The sequence below is a fragment of the Mustelus asterias genome, chromosome 7, assembly GCF_964213995.1.
Source record: "Mustelus asterias chromosome 7, sMusAst1.hap1.1, whole genome shotgun sequence".
In the NCBI taxonomy this organism is placed as follows: domain Eukaryota; kingdom Metazoa; phylum Chordata; class Chondrichthyes; order Carcharhiniformes; family Triakidae; genus Mustelus; species Mustelus asterias.
Genome location: NC_135807.1, coordinates 8293000 through 8317050, shown reverse-complemented (window position 1 = coordinate 8317050; position 24051 = coordinate 8293000). Strand labels below are relative to the sequence as shown.

Sequence of the window (24051 nt, the reverse complement as noted above, 5' to 3'; positions counted from 1 at the left end):
CCTCGCCCGGTCTGGCCTATATGTAACTCCAGACCCACAGCAATGTGCATTGGCCAAGCTAAATGCACTCTCAAATGCCCCTATGAAATGGAGGGCAACTAGGAGTGGGCAATAAATGCTGACCAGCCAGCAATGCTCACGTCCTGTAAATGAATAAAATTAATTAACCGGGGCAGAGTTTCAAAATAAGAGTTTCCCGTTTCAGATGAAGAGGATTTTTTCTTTCAGAAAGTGGTTAACTTTTGGAATTATCTCCGAGAACAGTGGAGGCTGGAACATAGGCCGAGTTAAACAGATTTCTGATCTACATGGGAATCAAGGGTTACGAGGGATGGGTAGGAAAGTAATTGAGGCCACAATCAGCCATGATCTTATTGTATGTCATAGAAGGCTTGAGCAGCCAAATGGCCTATTCCTGCTCCTAATTCTTCTGTTTAATTGTACAGGCTTTGGTGAGACCACACCCACAGTACAGCGTACAGCTCTGGTCTCCTCACCCAGGGAGATATGCTTGTTTTAGACAGGGTGCAACAGTTTACCAGGTTGATTCCTGTGATGAGGGAGCTGTCCAACGAGCAAAGGAGAATTGGTTGGGCCTTCTCTGGAGTTTAAAAGCTTTGAGGCGATCTTGCTGAAGCACAGAAATCTTAACAGGCGTGACAGGGTAAATTCTGAGAATCTAGAACAAGAGGTCGCAGTCTTAGGAGTGGTTCCCAAAGGTGCGGCGCACCACACTGGTGCAGCGAGAGAGGATGGCGGGAAGATTCAAGGACAATCAAAGAAACATTTAAACATTCATGTATAGAAACCCGTAGAAGTTTCCAGATTTCATGCCATCTCTCTTTGTGTTAAGACTCAACACTAGTGTGGCGTGCCACACCCTTTGGGAACCACTGGAGGGGTCAGCTAATTAGGATCAAATTTTAAAAAGGCTAGCATTTACATACCATTTGCACAACCACAGGATGTCCCAAAACACCTTTTGCAGAGTACATTTGAAGTGCAGTCATTTTTATAAGATAGGAAACATGGTAGTTGATTTACACACAAGCAGTTCCGCAAAAAGCACCAATCTGACAATCTGTTTTGGGAATGTTTGTGGAGATAAATATTGGGACAGAACACCAGAGAGAACTTCCCTACTTCAAAATAGTGCCACAAGAACATTGAGGGTGCAGAGTGAGTCTCGATATAAGCTCAAAGTTTATTTATTAACGTCACAAGTAGGCTCACATTAACACTGCAATGAAGTTACTGTGAAAATCCCCTAGTCGCCACACTCCAGCACCTGTTCGGGTACACGGAGGGAGAATTTAGCATGGCCAATGCACCTAACCAGCACGTTCTATGAGCTGTGGGAGGAAACCCATGCAGACACGGGGAGAAACTCCGCACAGACAGTGACCCAAGCCAGGAATCAAACCCGGGTCCCTGGCGCTGTGAGGCAGCAGTGCGAACCACTGTGCCATCCCAAGCGAGATAATCCTTCATTGAACAGTCATCTGAGTAACAGAATATTTGCTAGTCACTTTTTGTTACAGACTCGTGACTAACAACATTCTGGGGGTTACCACTGAACAGAAAATGAACTGGACTAACACAGATATAAGAACAGTCAGAGACTGGGAATTCTGCTGTGAGTAACTCACCTCCTTACCCCCTAAAGCCTGCCCACCATCTACAAGGCACAAGTAAGAGGGGTGATGGAATACTTGATACAAAACTCAAGAAAATTGACATAGAATCCCTACAGTGCAGAAGGAGGCCATTCGGCTCATTGAGCCTCCACCGACAACAATCCCAGCTAGGTTTTATCCCCGTTAACTCCATGTATTTACCCTGCCAGATCTTCTAACACTAAGGAGCAATTTAGCATGGCCAATCCACCTAACCTGCACATTTTGGACAGTGGAAGGAAACCAGAGCACCCGTAGTAAATCCACGCAGACACGGGGAGAACGTGCAAACTCCAAAGACAGTCACCAAGGCCAGAATGGGTCCCTGGCACTGAGGCAGCAGTGCTAACCACTGCGCGTCCTTGCATCATATACAAGGTGCACTGCACCATACAAACCCATGGCCTTTACCATTTAGAAAGGCAAGAGCAGTAGGTGCATGGGAACACTACCACCTGCAAGTTCCCTCCAAGTCAGGCACCATCCTGACTTGGAAATATATCACTGTTCCTTCGCAGTCGCTGGGTCAAAATCCTGGAACTCCCTCCCTAACAGCACAGTGGGTGTACCTACATGGACTGCAGCAGTTCAAGGATGCAACTCACCACCATCTTCTCCAGGGACAATTAGGGATGGGCAATAAATGCTGCCCCAGCCAGCAATGCCCACATCCCATGAGTGAATTACAAAGAAGTTCAGCTCTCATATTTGAGCCTCAATTCAACATGCCTTAAGAATCACATACCTAATTCTCACCCCCCTCCCCAAATCATGTACCTAACTCTCACCCCCCCCCCAAAACCATGTACCTAACTCTCACCCCCCCAAAACCATGTACCTAACTCTCACCCCCCCAAAACCATGTACCTAACTCTCACACCTCCCCAAAATCATGTACCTAACTCTCACACCCCCCCAAAAGCATGTACCTAACTCTCACACACCCCCAAAATCATGTACCTAACTCTCACACCCCCCCCCAAAATCATGTACCTAACTCTCACACCCCCCCCCAAAATCATGTACCTAACTCTCACACCCCCCCCCAAAATCATGTACCTAACTCTCACACCCCCCCCCCCCCAAAATCATGTACCTAACTCTCACACACCCCCAAAATCATGTACCTAATTCTCACCCCCACAAAAATCATGTGCCTAATTTTCAACCCACCCCGCCCCCTCCAGAATCATGTACCTAACTCCCAGCCCCCTTTGCATTTCCAGTCCCCCTACCGCCTCCAGTTGACATTAGGAGAGGAGCTGCCTTTCCTGCACACTCACTCCTGAAGGAGACACTTGGCCAAAAGGCAGTCGAGCAAGAGAATCACCACGCATGCGCCGCGAAACCGGTGCAGCGCTACCGCGCATGCCCCAACCGCTGTGGTCGGAGCGCGCCTGCGCCAATCCGTCAGCGGCATGCGCACTGCGTGGGCAGTCATCCCCTCACACTGCAGTCATCTCAACTTTACAGCCACATCCAGCCAAAATGTCCCAAATGACCTGCCGAATCTGCTAATATTACAAAAAAAAACCTACCGAACGGAAAGTCAGTCAGTCGGGGCTAACCGGCTCCGGCCAACCGTCAGCCACGTGAAATGTTATCGCGCGAGCGGCTGCGACTCCCAATTCCCGGCATCAGACAGGCTGCGCAGGAGCATTCTGGGAGATGGCTCCAACTGGGGGACTACAAATCCCAGGCTGCTGTGGGCCGCACCGGTGTCGCATGCGCAGTATTCATTGATCAGACAGAGGCTGCGCGTGGGTTTGCGGAGGAGCATTCTGGGAGATGGGTCCGACTGGGGGACTACAGATCCCAGGCTGCTGTGCGCCCTGGCTGCGCATGCGCGCTGTTCGCTGCTAAAGTCTGAAGGACTCCAGTGGCTTTGTAATCTTGCTTGGAGAGGATGGCAGCGCTGGTCAGGAGGATTGTCAGCACCACCAAGGCACCTGGGGCAATCGGTCCCTACAGGTAAATCCTGCTCAGTTGATCTGCATTATGGATTTGTAAAAATGCATGTGTGTCAATGAAGTTCTCTATTGTAAATAAAATTTAGTTTAAAATCAAAAAAAAAAAAAAAAAAAAAAACTTTGATAGGATGGTGAAGTGAGATTAAATAGTTTTTAACATTGTTATAGTTGTCAACTCATATAAACTTATGGAACGGCTATATTTTTGTTGTAAAATAGTTGCATTTAAAGTAAGCATTACAACTCTTCAGAAGTACTTAATTGATTGTAAAGTACTTTGGTAGCACAGTGGTTGGCACTGCTGCTTCACAGCTCCAGGGACCTGGGTTCGATTCCCGGCTTGGGTCACTGTCTGTGTGGAGTTTGCACATTCTCCTCGTGTCTGCGTGGGTTTCCTCCAGGTGCTCCGGTTTCCTCCCACAGTCCAAAGATGTGCAGGTTAGGTTGATTGGCCATGCTAAAAAAATTGCCCCTTAGAGACCTGAGATGTGTAGGTTAGAGGGATTAGTGGGTAAAATATATGGGGATAGGGCCTGGGTGGGATTGTGGTCGGTGCAGACTCGATGGGCCGAAGGGCCTCTTTCTGCACTGTAGGGTTTCTATCTATTCTATCTATCATTTGGAGACCGTGAAGGGTTCTATATAATTGCACATTCTTGCTTTAAAACGAATAACTAGTCTAATTATCGGCACGGTAGCACAGTGGTTAGCACTGCTGCTTCACAGCTCCAGGGTCCCGGGTTCGATTCCCAGCTTGGGTCACTGTCTGTGTGGAGTTTGCACATTCTCCTCGTGTCTGCGTGGGTTTCCTCCGGGTGCTCCGGTTTCCTCCCACAGTCCAAAGATGTGCGGGTTAGGTTGATTGGCCAGGTTAAAAATTGCCCCTTAGAATCCTGGGATGCGTAGGTTAGCGGGATTAGTGGGTAAATATGTGGGGGTAGGGCCTGGGTGGGATTGTGGTCGGTGCAGACTCGATGGGCCGAATGGCCTCCTTCTGCACTGTAGGGTTTCTATATCTATTCTATATCTATATCTTGATCTTTCTCTATGCCCTAGCTGTTGCTGTAACACTACATTTTGCACCCTGCAGGGTGGCACGGTGGTACAGCTGCCTCACAGCGCCAGGCACCTGGGTTCAATTTCCGACTTGGGTCACTTTCTGTGTGCAGTCTGCACATTCTCCCTGTGTCTGTGTGGGCTTACTCCGGGTACTGTAGTTTCCTCCCATAGTCTGAAAGACGTGCTGGTTAGATGCATTGGCCATGCTAAATTCTCCCTCAGTGTACCCGAACAGGTGCCAGAGTGTGGGGACTAGGGGATTTTCACAGTAACTTCATTGCAGTGTTAATGTAAGCCTACTTGTGACACTAATAAATAAACTTAAACTCCTTTCCTCCTCCCCTATGTACTCAATGAACAGTATGCTTTGTATAGTGGACAAGAAAGAATACTTTTCACTGTATCCCCGTGTGACAAATCAAATCAAACTGTAAAGTATGACAAAGCACTATGGATTTCTGAAGAAGAACTATATTGAACTCAACTCTTTGTTTCCCTCTCCACAAATGCTGCCAGACCTGCCCTTTGGCTAAGATCAAGTGTTGGATCGAGCCCAATGCCTTATCTTGTCACCTTGGATCTTGTTTGTTTCTCTGTGAAGACCATGATTTGGATTCAATTTGAATTTGGTTTTTGGAGCAAGCAAGGAGATGGATTCGAGTTTGCCCTGTCCACTCTGTGCATTGGCTTTGTAACTTTAAGAATGGAGTAAATATTTTTTTTAAAACCTGCTTGAGTTTTTCCAGCACTTTTTGTTTTTATTTCCTATTTCCTATCTCTAGCATCTGAGCAACTTGTGGAGGGCCACAACCTGTCCCTCTCCTGGATTTACTAGGATGCTAATGGGACTTGATGATTTGAGTTATAAGGAGAGGCTGGATAGACTGGGACATTTTCCCTGGAGCATAGGAGGCTTAGGGCAGATCTTACAGAGGTCTATAAAATAATTAGGGGCATAGTCAACATCTTTCCTGAAAGGTCAGGGAGTCTAGAGGGCATATGTTTAAGATGAGAGGGGAGAGATACAAAAGGTTCCAGAGGGGCAATTTTTTCACACAGAGGGTGGTGAGTGTCTGGAACAAGCTGCCAGAGGTAATAGTAGAGGTGGGTACAATGTTGTCTTTTTAAAAGCGTTTAGACAGTTACATGGGTGAGATGGGTATAGAGGGATATGGGCCAAATGCGGGCAATTGGGACTAGCTTAGTGGTTTCAAAAAAAAAGGAGCAGCATGGACAAGTTGGGCTAAAGGCCTGTTTCCATGCTGTAAACCTCAATGACTCTAGGTGAGTGGGGAGGCAGGTTCACAAACACGGCATATATAGACAGAGACACAATTGCAAGATCATTACAGATTGGAATGTGAAGATTGGTTGTAATGCAAGTCTTTACAGGTAATCAAGTCTTTGCAGGTACAGACAATGCGAGTGGAGAGAGGAATAATCACAGGTTAAAGAGGTGTGAATTGTCTCAAGCCAGGACAGTTAGTAGGATTTTGCAAACTCAGGAAAATGGTGGGGGTTACATGTAGTGTGACATGAACCCAAGATCCCGGTTGAGGCTGTCCTCATGCGTGCAGAACTTGGCTATCAATTTCTGCTCGGCGATTCTGTGTTGTCGTCAGAAAGAATCGCCGAGCAAAAACTGTCCTGGCTTGAGACAATTCATATCTCTTTACCCTGTGATCGTCTCTATATCTGCCGTGCTCGTGAACCTACCTCTCCACCCACCTGATGAAGGAGCAGCGCTCCGAAAGCTTGTGATTACAAATAAATCTGTCTGACTTTAACTTGGTGTTGTGAGACTTCTTACTGTGCCCACCCCAGTCCAACGCCGGCATCTCCACATCCGTAGATAGAAGGAGATTCTGTGACCCAGATTCTTATGGATATCTGTGAATGAACAGTGTTTCCTATCCATTGCACTTCCCCACAGACTTTGTGGGTTTTACACTTGTGTTTTGTGGTAGTTAGATAAAACAGTGCCTCTATATAGTAAGCAAGGGAAGCAAGTGCGTATCTCATGGGAATTCCCTGGGAAAACACAGTAAGAAGTTTAACAACACCAGGTTAAAGTCCAACAGGTTTATTTGGTAGCAAAAGCCACACAAGCTTTCGAGGCTCTGAGCCCCTTCTTCAGGTGAGTGGGAATTCTGTTCACAAACAGAACTTATAAGACACAGACTCAATTTACATGAATAATGGTTGGAATGCGAATACTTACAACTAATCCAGTCTTTAAGAAACAAAACAATGGGAGTGGAGAGAGCATCAAGACAGGCTAAAAAGATGTGTATTGTCTCCAGACAAGACAGCCAGTGAAACTCTGCAGGTCCACGCAACTGTGGGAGTTACAAATAGTGTGACATAAATTCTGATTCTAGGATCGCATGATAAAGACTCAGGAGGAAAAAAGCAGAAATATTTATGTGAAATAGTGTGACATAAACCCAATATCCCGGTTGAGGCCGTCCTTGTGTGTGCGGAACCTGGCTATCAGTTTCTGCTCCGCGACTCTGCGCTGTCGTGTGTCGCGAAGGCCGCCTTGGAGAACGCTTACCCGAATATCAGAGGCCGAATGCCCGTGACCGCTGAAGTGCTCCCCAACAGGAAGAGAACAGTCTTGCCTGGTGATTGTCGAGCGGTGTTCATTCATCCGTTGTCGCAGCGTCTGCATAGTTTCCCCAATGTACCATGCCTCGGGACATCCTTTCTTGCAGCGTATCAGGTAGACAACGTTGGCCGAGTTGCAAGAGTATGTACCGTGTACCTGGTGGATGGTGTTCTCACGTGAGATGATGGCATCTGTGTCGATGATCCGGCACGTCTTGCAGAGGTTGCTGTGGCAGGGTTGTGTGGTGTCTTGGTCACTGTTCTCCTGAAGGCTGGGTAGTTTGCTGCGGACAATGGTCTGTTTGAGGTTGTGCGGTTGTTTGAAGGCAAGAAGTGGGGGTGTGGGGATGGCCTTGGCGAGATGTTCGTCTTCATCAATGACATGTTGAAGGCTCCGGAGGAGATGCCGTAGCTTCTCCGCTCCGGGGAAGTACTGGACAACGAAGGGTACTCTGTCCACTGTGTCCCGTGTTTGTCTTCTGAGGAGGTCGGTGCGGTTTTTCGCTGTGGCGCGTTGGAACTGTTGATCAATGAGTCTAGCGCCATATCCTGTTCTTATGAGGGCATCTTTCAGCGTCTGGAGGTGTCTGTTGCGATCCTCCTCATCCGAGCAGATCCTGTGTATACGGAGGGCTTGTCCGTAGGGGATGGCTTCTTTAACGTGTTTAGGGTGGAAGCTGGAGAAGTGGAGCATCGTGAGGTTATCCGTGGGCTTGCGGTACAGTGAGGTGCTGAGGTGACCGTCCTTAATATTCTCTGATATTCTGATATTCGGGTAAGCGTTCTCCAAGGCGGCCTTCGCGACACACGACAGCGCAGAGTCGCGGAGCAGAAACTGATAGCCAGGTTCCGCACACACAAGGACGGCCTCAACCGGGATATTGGGTTTATGTCACACTATTTCACATAAATATTTCTGCTTTTTTCCTCCTGAGTCTTTATCATGCGATCCTAGAATCAGAATTTATGTCACACTATTTGTAACTCCCACAGTTGCGTGGACCTGCAGAGTTTCACTGGCTGTCTTGTCTGGAGACAATACACATCTTTTTAGCCTGTCTTGATGCTCTCTCCACTCCCATTGTTTTGTTTCTTAAAGACTGGATTAGTTGTAAGTATTCGCATTCCAACCATTATTCATGTAAATTGAGTCTGTGTCTTATAAGTTCTGTTTGTGAACAGAATTCCCACTCACCTGAAGAAGGGGCTCAGAGCCTCGAAAGCTTGTGTGGCTTTTGCTACCAAATAAACCTGTTGGACTTTAACCTGGTGTTGTTAAACTTCTTACTGTGTTTACCCCAGTCCAACGCCGGCATCTCCACATCAATTCCCTGGGAAGCAACTGTATATCTCGCTGGGAATTCCCTGTCCAGTGAAGTGATTGACGCTACCTCGTTGAATGTTTTTAAGGCAAAGATAGATAGATTTTTGAACAATAAAAAAATTAAGGGTTATGGTGAGCGGGCGGGTAAGTGAGTCCACGAAAAGATCAGCCATGATTTTATTGAGTGGCGGAGCAGGCTCGAGGGGCCAGATGGCCTACTCCTGCTCCTAGTTCTTGTGTTCTTATTAACAAGGCCGGAGAAAAGGAAAAGCTGAAGCAGTTCAGTAAACAAAGTGAAAATTTCTTTCCTCTTCTGCAAACTCATCTTGAGACTGATTTGAAGAGTTATAAAATCCAAACACCAGCACCCACTACAGTGTGGACCAGCAGTGTTTATAACAGCCATAATGTTCTGACAGCAGTTTACTCCAAAGGTCGTTTTGCTTTAATGTTAATCTGAGGCTGGCAGTGAGGTTAATATCGACAATGGCTACAAAACGAGTTTGTGTCTACACTCCCAAAGCTCCAGTTAGACTCGGAATTTACAGGTACCGTAAAACGGCATAACAATGTGTTGGGCTTATGTTCAAGTTAGGAACTTATGCTTTGAGTGTAACACTGTGGTGGTAAGCTTTATTTTATATTGTTCTGATCGCTTTAACAGGGGTGAACTGGCTCCTCTCCTTGTTTATAACTGACTCAGACTTTGAATATAAAAGGGAGGGATACTGCCAACTTTTTACTTGGTTCAAGCAATAAGCTAGTCTTAAGTTAACAATTAAAGAATTAGTTTTATTGCTAACTCGCTCGGGTAAAGACACAGACCTTATTAACATAAAGTTTAAAATATACAATTGTATCACAGTTCCCACAAATAGAAAAACAACATGCACCCCTGCCAAATGTGCAAAATAAGACATGAAACTCATCAAAGTAAAACTTGACCAAGCAACAAATCAAGTCCTCCAACAAAAAATTCTGTGTGTTTAGAGGCTTGTTTATAGGTGAAGAGTTCTGGTCCACAATAGCTGCTGATTCTTGGGGTTTCTCACTGGAGACACAGAGCCAACCACATTGTTGTGGTTCTGGAGTCGCATGTAGGCCAGATGGAATTGAAAGATGGCCACGAAACTGCCATTGAATAAATAACATTTAGTTCACTAATGTCCTTTAGGGAAGGAAATCTGGGTAAGGATGGCAGATTTCCTTCCCTAAAGGGCATTAGTGAACTAAATATTTTTTGTTCAATGGCAGTTTCGTGGCCATCATTTCTGAGACTTCTTTCAATTCCAGATTGTTTAATTGAATTTAAGTTCCACAACTGCCATGGTGGGCCTTTTTTTAAAAAATCATTCATAGGATGGGGTGTCGTTAGCTGGACCAGCATTTATTGCTAACTCACTAATTGCCCTTGAACTGAGTGGCTCGCTAGGCCATTTTAGGTAATATTTAAGTGTCAACCATATTGCTGTGGGTCTGGAGTCACATGTAGGCCAGACCGGGTAAGGACGGCAGATTTCCTTCCCTAAAGGACATCAGTGAACCAGATGGGATTTTATGACAATCGACAATGGTTTCATGGTCACCGTTAGAATTTTAATTCCAGATTATTGAATTCAAATTTCACCATCTGCTGTGGTGGGATTTGAACCCAGGTCTCCAGAGCATTACTCTGGGTCACTGGATAAATAATGCCACTGCATCACCGGAGAATGTCCTCAGCGCATTAGTAAGAAGTCTTATAACACCAGGTTAAAGTCCAACAGGTTTATTTGGAATCATGAGCTTTCGGAACGCTGCTCCTTCATCAGCACTCCAAAAACTCATGATTCCAAATAAACCTGTTGGACTTTAACCTGGTTGTGAGACTTCTTACTGTGCCCACCCCAGTCCAACACCGGCATCTCCACCTCCGAGCATTAGGTTCCCCCTCTGGATTACTAGTCCATTGACATTACCACTACACTGTCTCCCTGTATCCTGGTCTTGTGACCTAATTTAAAGTTGTTTAGAGTTTATTTATTAGTGTCACAAGTAGGCTTAGATTAACACTGCAATGAAGTCAATTTTGTAATAACTCCACACCCACCACCATCTGTTAGTAATATGATACAACAATGGTCAGGGAAAATTGGCAGCAGGGGTTGGAACATTAACAGTTTTAAAAATTGGGAACCTGTTGTCGATATTAATGCTTTAAGATGTTTTTGGTGTGCGCCTGTACAAGCAGCAGCTGCTCTGTATGTGAATGGTGTTTCTTAACATTTGCTTTGCTCTCATGGTTGATAATCTAAACCAGTCTAATTTTTCAGGGGACACAACCACTAGTGAATGTTAAGCCTCTTACTGTCCAATATATAATAATATAGAGAAATATAGTACTTGGTGATGTCTGTGCTCCTCTCATTCTGCCTCTTGCTCATCCCATTTTCCTTTTCCACAACTTAGGCAGCTGGGTCATGGGGACTTTTTAAATTATTTCTCCTTGGGATGTGAATGTTGCTAGCAAGACCAGCCTTCATTGCCCATCAGAATCATTTCAGATGGCAGTTAAGAGTCATGTATAAACCAGATTGGGTAGGGACAGCAGATTTCTTCCCGGAAAGGTATTGAACCTAGTGGGTTTTTATAACAATAGTTTCATAATCATTGTTTATAAAATAAGCCTTTTATTCCAGATTTATTATTTAATTGAACTCCCTCAGCTGCTCTGGTGTGATTTGAACTTGTATCTTCGAGAGTGTTGTCCTGGGCCTTTGGATCACTAGCCCAGTAACAGTACCACTTGATTTGATTCATTATTGTCACATGTATTAACATAGTGAAAAGTATTGTTTCTTGCGCGCTATACAGACAAAACATACCGTTCATAGAGAAGGAAACGAGAGTTCAGAATGTAATGTTACAGTCATAGCTGGGTGTAGAGAAAGATCAACTTAATGCAAGGTAAGTCCATTCAAAAGTCTGACAGCAGCAGGAAAGAAACTGTTCTTGAGTCAGTTGGTACGTGACCTCAGATTTTTGTATCTTTTTCCCGACGGAGGAAGGTGGAAGAGAGAATGTCCGGGGTGCGTGGGGTTCTTAATTATGCTGGCTGCTTTGCCGAGGTAGCGGGAAGTGTAGACATAGTTAATGGATGGGAGGCTGGTTTGCGAAATGGATTGGGCTGCATTCTCGACCTTTTGTAGTTACTATTCTCTCTTGGTCAGGCCCTTAAGCTCTGGAATTATATTCCTAAACATCTACCTTCCTTTCCTCCTTTTTAGACTCTTCTTAAAACCTACCTCTTTGACCAGTGTTAATATAAACCTTACTTGTGACTAATAAATAAACTTTAACTTTAAAAAGTTTTTGGTTACCAGACCTTATATCACAGTGTGCGGTTCCCTGCATATATTTGTAATGTCTCACTTTGTGAATAACTTTAAAACTGAGTAAAGATTGACTTCTGATCATTCCACCAACTGGTTGCGAAAAATTTAACTTGGGAGTTATTTATTGCAGTAAAAAATGTGTTTTCACTGGGTCTGCAATTATCACAAATTGAATCTAACTGTCATCGCAAAATCTGCACTGTGCATATTGCACAATGTTAGATAATTTCTTGGTCTATCTTTTATTTATTATTGCATATTTAACTGTTTAACTGTTTACTGGCCAGTGCCATGCGACCGTTCGGAATAAATAGTGCAAATGCACCATTTTATTAAACTATTTACTTCAATTGTTCTACTACTGTCTATATAATTTTCTCTTCTGCTTCCCCATTCTCATCCACCCACTCTGTCTCCTGTTATTCTGGGAGTTAATTCCACACTCATCTTAGCAAAGTGGCACCTCTTCATTCCTGAGCTACGTTGGCTTGGGTTCTGCAGTAATTAGGGAAGGAAGGGCGCTGACTGTTCACCTCACTCACTGATAGTTGACCACAGAGCTTTTGTGAGCTTTAGGACAGAGACTTGCTCTGTGTCTGATCCCACACACTGCCTTCTGCAGAGGGTCTGTGAATCTCAAACTGGGCCAATGTAATGTCCCTAGCTATCGCTGTGGATTGAATAAGACCATGGCTTGAATCTGGGAGCTGCTGACATACGGCTGTACTATTGTAAGAGATATAAATTAGCATATAACACTCCACAATTTTTAGGCATTGAATCAAGGCACAATCATAGAATCCCTACTGTGCAGAAGAAGCCATTTGGCCCATTGAGTCTGCACTGACTCTCTGACAGAGTATCTCACCAACACCCTCTCCCCAATCTATCCCCACACATTTACCATGGCTAATCCATCTAACCTTCACATCTTTGGACTGTGGGAGGAAACCAGAGCACTCGGAGGAAACCCATGCAGTTACGGGGGAGAACGTACAAACTCCACACAGACAGTCACACAAGACTGGAATTGAACCCCGGTTCCCTGGAGTTGAGGCAACAGTGCTAACCACTGTGCCACCGTGTCATCTAGTGCCAAAGTTGGAAGAGATACCACACAGGCATTTATGGAGCACCTTTAACATAGTAAAACATCTCAAGGTGCTTCGTAGAAGTCTAATCGGACAAAATTTGGCGCTGCTCCACATGGAGAGATATCAGGATTGGTGACCAAAAATTGATTGAAAGGCAGAGGGAATTCTTGTGCTCCATCCACTGTACTATTGTGTGGTGTGCTGTGTGGCTATGATCATTTTGTAAATGTATTTTATAGCCAAGCAGTGGTGGTGGATCGAACCATGTACGTTTCTGGGCAGCTGGGGTTGGATCCTGCAACTGGACAGCTTGTGACAGGAGGAACAACACAGGAAGCTAAGCAGGTAATGTGTAAGCTTCATTAACAGCAAATTCCTGGCCAATTAATGCTGTACCTTTTTGTATTGTAGAATACTGCAGTGTAGACAGAGGCCTTTGGGCCCATTGAGTCTATCTTTCGAAGCTCTGTCATATTTTATATTTTCATATTTTAATCTGATGCCATTCTGAAGCCAAGATTTTCAATCCACTATGCAGTGCATTCCAGATCATAACCACACATTATGGAAAAAGGTTTATGCTCATGTGAGCTCTCTTCAGTCATAAACAATTTATTTTTATTTACTCTATCTAAACACTTCATAATTTTAAACACCTTTATCAAATCTGGTAATAGTTCCTGTCACCAGTTGGGTAAATAACAACTGAAATGTTCAGTTACCTATAACTATAATACAGAGGCTTTCAGCCTCATGGCCGTCACTCAGCTTCTGAGAAGGTTCTGGGACAGAAACGCGAGCTCACCAGGGTGATCCCCCACCCTGGGTCATGTGATCCTTCCTCTGCAAATGGATCTTTAAAGGGACAATCGCCACAAATCTCCTCTAACCTTTCCTGCTTTAGGAAAATGACTTCTCCAATTGATCCACGTAACTGTATCCCTTCACCCCATTCCAGCACATTTCTTCTGTACTCTCTCCAAAAACTCACTTCCTTCCCAAAGTACAATGCCCAGAATTAGACACATAGGAGGTGATTCTCCCAGCTTGGTGCGCTGCTCCAGCAGTGCAACGGGCCGGGAGACATCAGCCAGCGGAAGCCGTTTTGCGGATTCTCCGCTGGGCACCCGGGTCTCTGCGCTACTCCGCGGCCAAGATTTTTAGCGTCATCAGCTCCCTGCCAGGAATTGGAGCTGAACTGATTTCAATATTTAAATTTGCATTTACATCCATTAGCATAGCGTCATAGAGGTTTACAGCATGGAAACAGGCCCTTCGGCCCAACTTGTCCATGCCGCCCCTTTTTTTAACCCCTAAGCTAGTCCCAATTGCCCGTGTTTGGCCCATATCTCTCTATACCCATCTTACCCATGTAACTGTCTAAATGCTTTTTAAAAGACAAAATTGTACTCGCCTCTACTACTACCTCTGGCAGCTTGTTCCAGACACTCCACCCTCTGTGTGAAAAAATTGCCCCTCTGGACCCTTTTGTATCTCTCCCCTCTCACCTTAAACCTATGCCCTCTAGTTTTAGATTCCCCTACATCTGAGAAAAGATATTGACTATCTAGCTGATCTGTGCCCCTCATTATTTTATAGACCTCTATAAGATCACTCCTAAGCCTCCTACGCTCCAGAGAAAAAAGTTCCAGTTTATCCAGCCTCTCCTTATAACTCAAACCATCAAGTCCCAGTAGCATCCTAATAAATCTTTTCTAGACTCTTTCTAGTTCAATAATATATTTTCTATAATAGGGTGACCAGAACTGTACACAGTATTCCAAGTGTGGCCTTACCAATGTCTTGTACAACTTCAACAAGACGTCCCAACTCCTGTATTCAGTGTTCTGACCGATGAAACCAAGCATGCCGAATGCCTTCTTCATCACTCTGTCCACCTGTGACTCCACTTTCAAGGAGCTATGAATCTTTACTCCTAGATCTCTTTGTTCTATAACTCTCCCCAACGTCCTACCATTAACTGAGTAAGTCCTGCCCTGGTTCAATCTACCAAAATGCATTACCTCGCATTTATCTAAATTAACTCGATCTGCCTTTCGTCAGCTACTGGTCCAATTGATCAAGATCCTGTTGCAATTCTAGATAACCTTCTTCACTGTCCACTATGGCACCAATCTTGGTGTCATCTGCAAACTTATTAACTATGCCTATTAAATTCTCATCCAAATCATTAATATAAATGACAAATAACAGCGGACCCAGCACCGATCCCTGAGGTACACTGCTGTTCGCAGGCCTCCAGTTTGAAAAACAACCCTCTACAACCACCTTCTGTCTTCTGTCATCAAGCCAATTTTGTATCTATTTCACCCTCACCCTGGATCCCGTGAGACTTAACCTTATGCAACAACCTACCATGCAGTTCCTTGTCAAAGGCCTTGCTAATGTCCATGTAGACATCAACTGCACTGCCCTCATCTATCTTCTTGGTTACCCCTTCAAAAAACTCAATCAAATTTGTGAGACATGATTTTCCATTCAAAGCCATGCTGACTGTCCCTAATCAGTCCTTAAGTCAGCCAGGTGTGGTTCACTCCAGCCGGGACCACTACTGCTCCCCACAAACGGGGAACTGGCGGCCAATCCCACTGGAGGGAACAGAGGCCATCAAGGCTCCTCCCCGGAGGTTGGGGGTAAGGGGGGGTGCCCCCGGGTGCCATCTGCCAAGATGGCACTGCCCACCAGGCATCACCCAGTGTCAATGGGGTGGAGCCAGAGGGGCGGGGCCTATTGGCTGCAATTGGTGGGGGGTGGGGTTGGGAGGGGGTGGTGGGGGAGGGAGCCCCGCATCCCCTCCGGAAAAGGATCACAGGGAGGGAGGACAGCAATCAGGGCTGGCCATCTGGGTGGGGGATGATCGGGACTGCTGGGGTGGGGGGGGTTCAAGAAATTGGGACGGCGGGGGGGGCGGAAAATTGGAACTGTGGGAGGTGGGGGATATCGGGGCTTGCCCTTGGAGGTGCGGGAGGCCAGCAATGGGGAGTTGCGGAACTGGCCAGCGATTGGAAGGCCAGCAATGCAGGGCCACTGAGCATGCATCGACCTCCATTCTGATAAATCGGCGCATGTGCAGTGGCCCACTCAGCACGATGCTGTCGGCGTCTCGGGCGCGACTAGGTCCCGCCCCCTGATTTTCAGCATAAATCCTGCAGGGGCACTCTTCAGTGCTCACTGTCGGAAATTCAATCTGGAAATCACACTTTAAAAAAATCCAGTTAGAATCACTCCAATTTTCACGTGAATTGGGCACTTAAAATTTTTTTGGGAGAATCCCGGCCATAATGTTTTATAGATACGGGATAGATTGTTCTGACTACTCATTGTGCAATCATTCCCGGAACTTTAAACTGTGAACATCTCACTTCGTTCAACCATTCCATCCCCCAACCAACTCATTAGTTTTAATTTTTTTAAATTCATTTAAGGGATGTGGGCTTTGCTGGCGAGGCTAGCATTTATTACCCATCCCTAAATATCCTTGAGAAGGTGGTGGTGAGCTGACTTCTTGAGCCGCTGCAGTCCATATGGTGTAGGTGCACCTACAGTGCTATTAGGGAGGGAGTTCCAGAATTTTGAGTTAGCGACAGTGTGAAGTAGTGCGATATACTTCCAAGGCAGGATGGTGAGTGGCTTGGAGGGGAACTTGCAGGTGGTGGTGTTCCCAGGTACCTGCTGCCCTTGTTCTTTTAGATGGTTGTGGTCATGGATTTGGAAGGTGCTGCCTAAGGAAGCTTAGTGAGTTGCTGCAGTGCGTCTTATACTTGGTACACACTGCCGCCACTGTGCATCAGTGGTGGAGGAAATGAATGTTTGTGGACGTGATCCCAATCAAGCAGACTGCTTTGCCCTGAATTGTATCGCTACTTCTGAACCACACTTTTCTTCAATCAACATCATGTCCTTTCTCCACTGACCTACTTTCTTCTCACCTGATTTCCTTAATAAAATGTTCCAGTTCACATTGCTGCTCTTTGATCTATTGTTATAGACTTGAATGCTCCCTGGAGTAGTAATAATCAGTGACATTTGTGCCTTGCTTGGTTACCAGACCATACTGACAGTACTTTATCTGCCACTGATTATATATAGATTCAGTATGCATTGTGATGTTTGACACTCTTGTCTCAATCCTTAATACTTTTAGTCAGAAGTGTTACAATTGCACCTTTACCACATATGTGAATATAAACCAAAATATTCATGTTAGTAATTAAAGGTTTATCGAAAATATATTAGACAAGTTGAGTGAATTGGTAAATATATGGCAGATGCATTATAACGTGGATAAATGTAAAGTTATCACTTTGGATGGAGGAACAGAATGGCAGAATATTATTTAAATGGTGATAGATTGGGAAATGTTGACATACAATGGGACCTTGGTGAACTAGGACACCTGTCACTGAAAGCCAGCAAGCAGTTAGGAAGGCAAATGTTATGCTGGCCTTCATTGCAAGAGGACTGAGTACAGAAGCAAGGGTGTCTTACTCCAGCTGTACAGGGCCTTGGTGAGACCACATTTGGGGTATTGTATGCAGTTATCTAAGAAAGGTTATGTGTGCCATAGAGGGAGTGCTTTCTGGGATGGGAGGATTGTTGTATGAGGAGCGATTGGGTCGACTAGACTGTATTCATAGAATCATAGAATCCCTACAGTACAGAAAGAGGCCGTACGGCCCATTGAGTTTGCACCAACCACAATCCCACCCAGGCCCTATTCCCGTAACCCCATTCGCTGGAGTTTAGAAGAATGAGGGGATCTGATTGAAATATATCAAATTCTGACAGAGTTGGACAGACTGGATACAGGGCTGTTGTTTCCTCAGGCTGGAGGGTCTAGAACAAGGGTCCGCAATCTCAGGACATGGCCAAGGCCATAAAGGATATCACTTGGGGGTGGTGAACATGCGGAGTTCTCTACTACAGAAGGCAGTGGATACCAAGTCACTGACTATTCTTAAGAAGGAACTAAGACTCTAAAGGTGTGGGGAGATTGTGGGAGTATTTCATTGAAATAGAGGATCAGCCAAGATCATATTGAAGGACGGAGCCAGCTCAAAGAGCTGAATGGCCCACTCCTATTTTCTATGTTTCTATAGCTCGCAGTTGCTCCCAAATATAAGCAAGTTCTGTAAATCAGGTATTCTGTAAACCACTGATTTTATGTTTGGATATCAAACATAACTAATCTGTTTTGGAGAAAATCGTCCATTTTTCACTGGATCCACCCGGCTAGGTTTGATGTAATCCGAGGAATATTTCTGTGATCCATCAACAGTTGATATTCAATGACTGTTACCAATAGAGTAACTTTTTGAATCGTTATGATCTAGGACCTAATCTTTGAAGGTTATTTGCAAGTTTGGGCATGCAGACTGTGCTTTAATTATGAAACATTTTGCAATCCAAGACTTTAACATGAATTAATCTTCACTTTGAAAAACTTGTAGCTATTTAAATGATTTGCAATCTCAAAGGAGATTTGTGGGGAAAATCGTTTAAGCTTCTAAGTAAATTTGCACAGAATAACGACTGAGAAGGAATGACTGATGATCTGAACTAACTTGTAATGTTCTCTGTGGCAGGCGCTTATCAACATGGGAGAGATCCTCAAGGCTGCAAACTGTGACTACAATAATGGTACGAGGTGAAAATGTGGCATTCCTCCTTTTGCCACGTAGAAAACAAGAACGTTTTTCAATCATAAATCAGGAAGACTAAAGTAGAGGGGAAATGATCAAAAAATATTCAATGATTTGTGCTTAGTGAGGGATATCATCAAATCTACTTTCTGCTGGAAATGGGAAGTTTAAAACAAAATAGTGTGGATGCTGGAATTCCTGGAATAAAAATGGAAAGTGCTGAAAATGTGCAGAAGCTGTGGAAAAAGAAACAGTTCATGTTTCATGTCGATGATCTTTTAATCCAGCCTGTGAGGTCATTGACCTGATATGTTAACTCAGCTTTTCTCTCTCTCTCTGTTAATGCTCCCTGATCTACTGAACCATTGAGTCATGGAGGTTTACAGCATGGAAACAGGCCCTTCGGCCCATTTTGTTCATGCTGCTCTTTTTTTTAAACCCCTAAGCTAGTCCCAATTGCCTGCATTTGGCCCATATCCCTCTATACCCATCTTGCCCATGTAACTGTCTAAATGCTTTTTAAAAGACAGAAATTGTACCAGCTTTACTACTGCCTCTGGCAGCTCATTCCAGACACTCACCACCCTCTGTGTGAACAAATTGCTCCTCTGGACCCTTTTGTATCTCTCCCCTCTCACCTTAAACCTATGCCCTCTAGTTTTAGACTCCCCAACCTTGGGAAAAGATATTGACTATCTACCTTATCTGTGCCCCTCATTATTTTATAGACCTCTATAAGATCACCCCTAAGTCTCCTATGCTCCAGGGAAACGAGTCCCAGCCTATCCAACCTCTACTTGTAACTCAAACCATCAAGTCCAGGTAGCATCCTCGTAAATCTTTTCTGCACTGTTTCTAGTTTAATAATATCCTTCTATAATAGGGTGACCAGAACTGTACACAGTATTCCAGTGCCCTACCAATGTCTTGTATAACTTCAACAAACGCCCCAACTCCTGTATTGTGTTCTGACCAATGAAACCAAGCATGCCGAATGCCTTCTTCACCATTCTGTCCACCTTTGACTCCACTTTCAAGGAGCTATGAACCTGTACCCCTAGATCTCTTTGCTCTGTAACTCTCCCCAACGCCCTACCATTCATTGAGTAAGTCCTGCCCTGGTTCAATCTACCAAAATGCATCACCTTGCATTTGTCTAAATTAAACTCCATCTGCCATTCGTCAGCCCACTGGCCCAATTGATCAATTGACCAGTTTCTGGCATTTTCAGTTTTGTTTTATTTATTTAATGGAGTGTTGTACCTTGTGTGGTAATTGCTGAATGGACAATCTGGCAGAGAATATTACTGAAATCATTCTTTGAGAAGATAGATCATCTATGATGTGTTGACTTGGATTTAATTTTGTGCACTTACTGAGGAATGTTTTTTGAAATTTACATCATAGTTATAAAAACAACCGTTCTGCTGGCAGACATCAACGATTTCAACTGTGTTAACGATGTTTACAAGCAATGTGAGTATAGATCTCCATCTTTGTGTAGCTTTATAGCGATGCAAGCACTGGAAACCCACAGAAGAGCAGGAGTAAACCATTGGGCTGTTCGAGCCTCAGAATCATAGAATCCCTGCAGTGCAGACGAGACCACTCGGCCCTCGAGTCTGCACCGACTCTCTGACAGCATATCTCATTCAGTCCCCTCCCCCACCCTATCCCCAGAACCCCACACATTTCCCACGGCTAATCAATCTCACCCATACATCTTGCGATACTAAGGGACAATTTGGCATGACCAATCCACCTTATCTGCACATCTTGGGGCTGTGGGAGGAAACCGGAGCACTTGGAGGAAACCTACGCAGACACGGGGAGAACGTGCAGACACCACACAGACAGTGACCCGAGGCTGGAATTGAACCCGGGTCCCTGGCTCTGTGAGGCAGCAGTGCTAACCACTGTGCCACCGTACTGTCCTAAACCTGCGCAAACTAAATTTCTACCTCAACTCCACTTTTCCACCCTTTCCCCATATCCTCTGATTCACTTTGTGTCCAAATATCTTATCAGCTTCAGCCTTGAATGTGCTCAATGTCTGAGCAATGAGGGGGGGGGGGTTGCTGCTGTTAGCAAGCAAGTTCCAGGATTTTGAACCAGTGACAGTGAAGGGACAGCGATATAGTTCAAAGTCTGGAAGGTGTGCGCCTTAGAGGGAAACTAGCAGGTGATAACGTTCCCATGCATCTGTTGCCATTGTTCTTCTAGGTTGTAGAGGCTGAGAGTTTTCTGCAGTGCATCGTGTAACTGGTACACTGCTGCCACTGTGCGTCACTGATTGAGGGAGTACATGATTGAGGTGGTGGAAGAGAATAGAATAGAAACCCTACACTGCAGAAGGAGGCCATTCGGCCCATCGAGTCTGCACCGACCACAATCCCACCCAGGCCCTACCCCCACATATTTACCCGCTAATCCCTCTAACGTACGCATCCCAGGACTCTAAGGGGCAATTTTTAACCTGGCCAATCAACCTAACCCGCACATCTTTGGACTGTGGGAGGAAACCGGAGCACCCGGAGGAAACCCACGCAGACACGAGGAGAATGTGCAAACTCCACACAGACAGTGACCGAGCCGGGAATCGAACCCGGGATCCTGGAGCTGTGAAGCAGCAGTGCTAACCACTGTGCTACCGTGCCGCCCAAAGAGGTGCCCATCAAGTAGACTGCTTTGTCCTGGATGGTGTTGAGCTTCTTGAGTGTTGTTGAGCTGCACTCATTAAGGCAAGTGTAGAGTATTTCACCACATTCCGGGCTTGTGCCTGGTAACTGGTGGACAGGCTTTGAGGAGTCAGGAGTTGAGTTACTCAGAATGTGAACCCCTCATCACCTATCCTGTCAAGCCCCTTAAGTACTCAGTTTCAATGAGGCCTTGGGCTGCGAAATCCCAAAAATCAGTCTGGTGAGCGCTCATTGCACTCCCTTTAAAGCAAGTATAGATCTCCTGTTTGTAGATGGAAGGGGTTGAGGATTTAATAACTCCTGGAATTATAATCTATGACAGTGAATGGCTGCTATTTAATTGCAATATTGAAACATTTTCCTACTGACAACCGGAGAAAGAGGACTTCTTTCAATTTATATAAAACGCATTTACTGTTTGTGATCGATAAACTTGTCTTCTATTTTCCTATGGAGTGCCTGAGGTGAATAGCATAGGTGAACTTAAGGAGAAGCTAGATGACAGAGAAAGGAAAAGAACGGGAAGAGGAGGCGTTTGTAGGGCCATAAACACTGGTATAGAGCATTTGAGCAGAATGACCTGTTTCTTAGCTGTTAATTCTGTGTGAAGTAAACTTGTTTTTTTTTCTCAGATTTCAAAACCAACTTTCCAGCCAGAGCTGCCTATCAGGTTGCTGCATTGCCACGGGTAAGATTGTTTGGTGACTCTCAGCAGCGGCGCGGTGGTACAGTGGTTAGGTTTTTTTCATTATTGTCAAGTATGCACTGCAATGAAGTTACTGTGAAAATCCCCTAGTTGCCACACTCTGACGCCTGTTCAGGTACACTGAGGGGGAATTTAGCATGGCCAATGCACCTAACCAGCACGGCTTTCAGACTGTGGGAGGAAACCGGAGCACCCAGAGGAAACCCACGCAGACACGGGCAGAATGTGCAAACTCCCCACAGACAGTGTCCCAAGGCTGGGAATCGAACCCAGGTCCCTGGCGCTGTGAGGCAGCAGTGCTAACCACTGTGCCACCGTGCTGCCCTAAGCACTGCTGCCCAGCACCAGCGACCTGGGTTTGATTCTTGTCTTGGGTGATCGTCTGTGTGGAGTTTGCACATTCTCCCTGTCTCTGCGTGTGTTTCCTCTGGGTGCTCCAGTTTCTTCCCACAGTCCAAAAATGTACAGGTAGGTAGATTGGCCATCCAGTCTAAGATGGATCACCTGCTATGCACTTCTGACTGAAAATATTTGCAAATGCTTCAGCCTGTTTGTGCAAGGCTTGCTGGATTGAGGATGACAATATTTGTAGGTACATGAACAGAGCTGTTAGAGAGGGAGTTCAAAGATTTTGACCCAACAACAATGTTGGAATGATGATACCTTTCCAAACCGTGATGGTGAAAGGCTTGGAGGGGAACTTGCTGGTGGTGGTGTTTCCATACATTTGCTGCCCTTGTCCTTCTAGGTGGTAGAGGTCATAGGTTTGGTAAGTACTTTCGAAGAACTTTGAGTCTACATGGAGTTGTTGAGGTGAATAGCATTGATACATTTAAGGAGAAGCTGGAGAGGCACATGAGTTATTAGAGAAAGGAATCAGTGATCGGGTGAGATGAAATAGGGTGGGAAGAGGCTTGTGCGGAGTGTAAACTCTAGCATTGACCAGTTGGGCTGAATGGCCTGCTTTTGTGACGCAAGCACAGCAATAAGTCTCACAACACCAGGTTAAAGTCCAACAGGTTTATTTGGAATCACGAGCTTTTGGAGCGCTGCTCCTTCGCCTGGTGACTCACCTGATGAAGGAGCAGCGTTCCGAAAGCTTGTGATTCCAAATAAACCTGTTGGACTTTAACCTGGTGTTGTGAGACTTCTTACTGTGTCCACCCCAGTCCAACGCCGGCATTTGCACTTTGTGATGCAAATTCTATGTAACTTGAAGCTTTGTAATCCCATAAGAATTGATGGGCTGCATTGTGTTATAGGACCCATGCCACTGACACATGTTTGTATGTCAAGATTTGCCTGATTTAGTGATTATTTTTTGCAGGGAGGTCGTGTTGAGATTGAAGCTGTGGCTGTGCTGGGGCCGATTGTGGAAGGCATCCTGGAACAGAAATTATAAACTGCCGACTGATACACTCAATAGAAGGAAATCACGGCAATGTTATTTTATTCCTTTGTATGGATCAATAATTTAAATTACACTTTCAAAATTAAATGTGATTTTTTAAAAAAACCTTTCAACAAGAAGCGATGTTTATCAGTAGCCAATAGTGCTTTTATATCCAGTGATCAAAGTTTGGTGAAATATATAATGTGAAATTAAGCGACTGGACTTGTTTATTTATTGATGTTTTGCTCAGTTTTTCTCAAAACTCCTGGCTGACATTACAGCTCTGTGAGAAACACTGGAATGTTTTTCAAATGAGACGTTAAACCATGGCCCTGCCTGCCAATTTACAGGGAGGTACAATTCGCTTTTGGCAATACTTGAAGAGATACACTAGTCTTCCTAAATTCCTCGCTCGTCCATCCATCACTGCCAAAAACAGATTAGTGGCTGATTCGTTTGAGGTGAAGAACAATACAGCACAGG

General features: G+C 45.0%; 2 protein-coding genes across 9 annotated transcripts in view; one reads left to right on the top strand and one right to left on the bottom strand.

Annotated features, from left to right (window-relative positions):
- pop1 (POP1 homolog, ribonuclease P/MRP subunit) overlaps nt 1-3364 on the bottom strand; it is a 60381-nt gene extending 57017 nt beyond the window's left edge. The window contains exons 1-2 of one of the 7 annotated variants that reach the window (XM_078215633.1): nt 2960-2985; nt 1650-1678 (exon numbers count right to left, since the gene is read on the bottom strand). Coding sequence is in view for 1 of the 7 variants with exons in the window: in XM_078215631.1 (XP_078071757.1) it covers nt 2874-2896 (23 nt within the window). In the remaining 6 variants the exon portion in view is untranslated. Of the gene's footprint in view, nt 1-947; nt 967-1649; nt 1679-2087; nt 2107-2873; nt 3015-3214 lie in introns of those variants that run through there. The other 6 variants (XM_078215632.1, XM_078215634.1, XM_078215631.1 and 3 more) reach the window with 6 other exon arrangements.
- Nucleotides 3365-3508: 144 nt separating this feature from the next.
- On the top strand, nt 3509-23781 carry rida (reactive intermediate imine deaminase A). 2 transcript variants are annotated; one of them, XM_078215638.1, is made up of 6 exons: nt 3509-3647; nt 13347-13452; nt 18714-18768; nt 20178-20246; nt 22102-22157; nt 23503-23781. In XM_078215638.1, the coding sequence occupies exons 1-6, from the start codon at nt 3583-3585 to the stop codon at nt 23575-23577; spliced, it is 426 nt and encodes a 141-aa protein (XP_078071764.1). In that variant the 5' UTR covers nt 3509-3582; the 3' UTR covers nt 23578-23781. The 2 variants fall into 2 exon arrangements, with proteins under 2 accessions (XP_078071764.1, XP_078071765.1); XM_078215639.1 differs by lacking the exon at nt 3509-3647 and adding an exon at nt 9045-9187.
- The last annotated feature ends 270 nt before the right edge of the window (nt 23782-24051 follow it).

Coding starts and splice junctions, on each gene's coding strand:
- rida (XM_078215638.1), top strand. CDS start 3,583: ATGGCAGCGCTGGTCAGGAGGATTGTCAGCACCACCAAGGCACCTGGG. Junction 13,453..18,713: donor CAACACAGGAAGCTAAGCAG/GTAATGTGTAAG, acceptor TCTCTGTGGCAG/GCGCTTATCAACATGGGAGA. Junction 22,158..23,502: donor AGGTTGCTGCATTGCCACGG/GTAAGATTGTTT, acceptor TATTTTTTGCAG/GGAGGTCGTGTTGAGATTGA.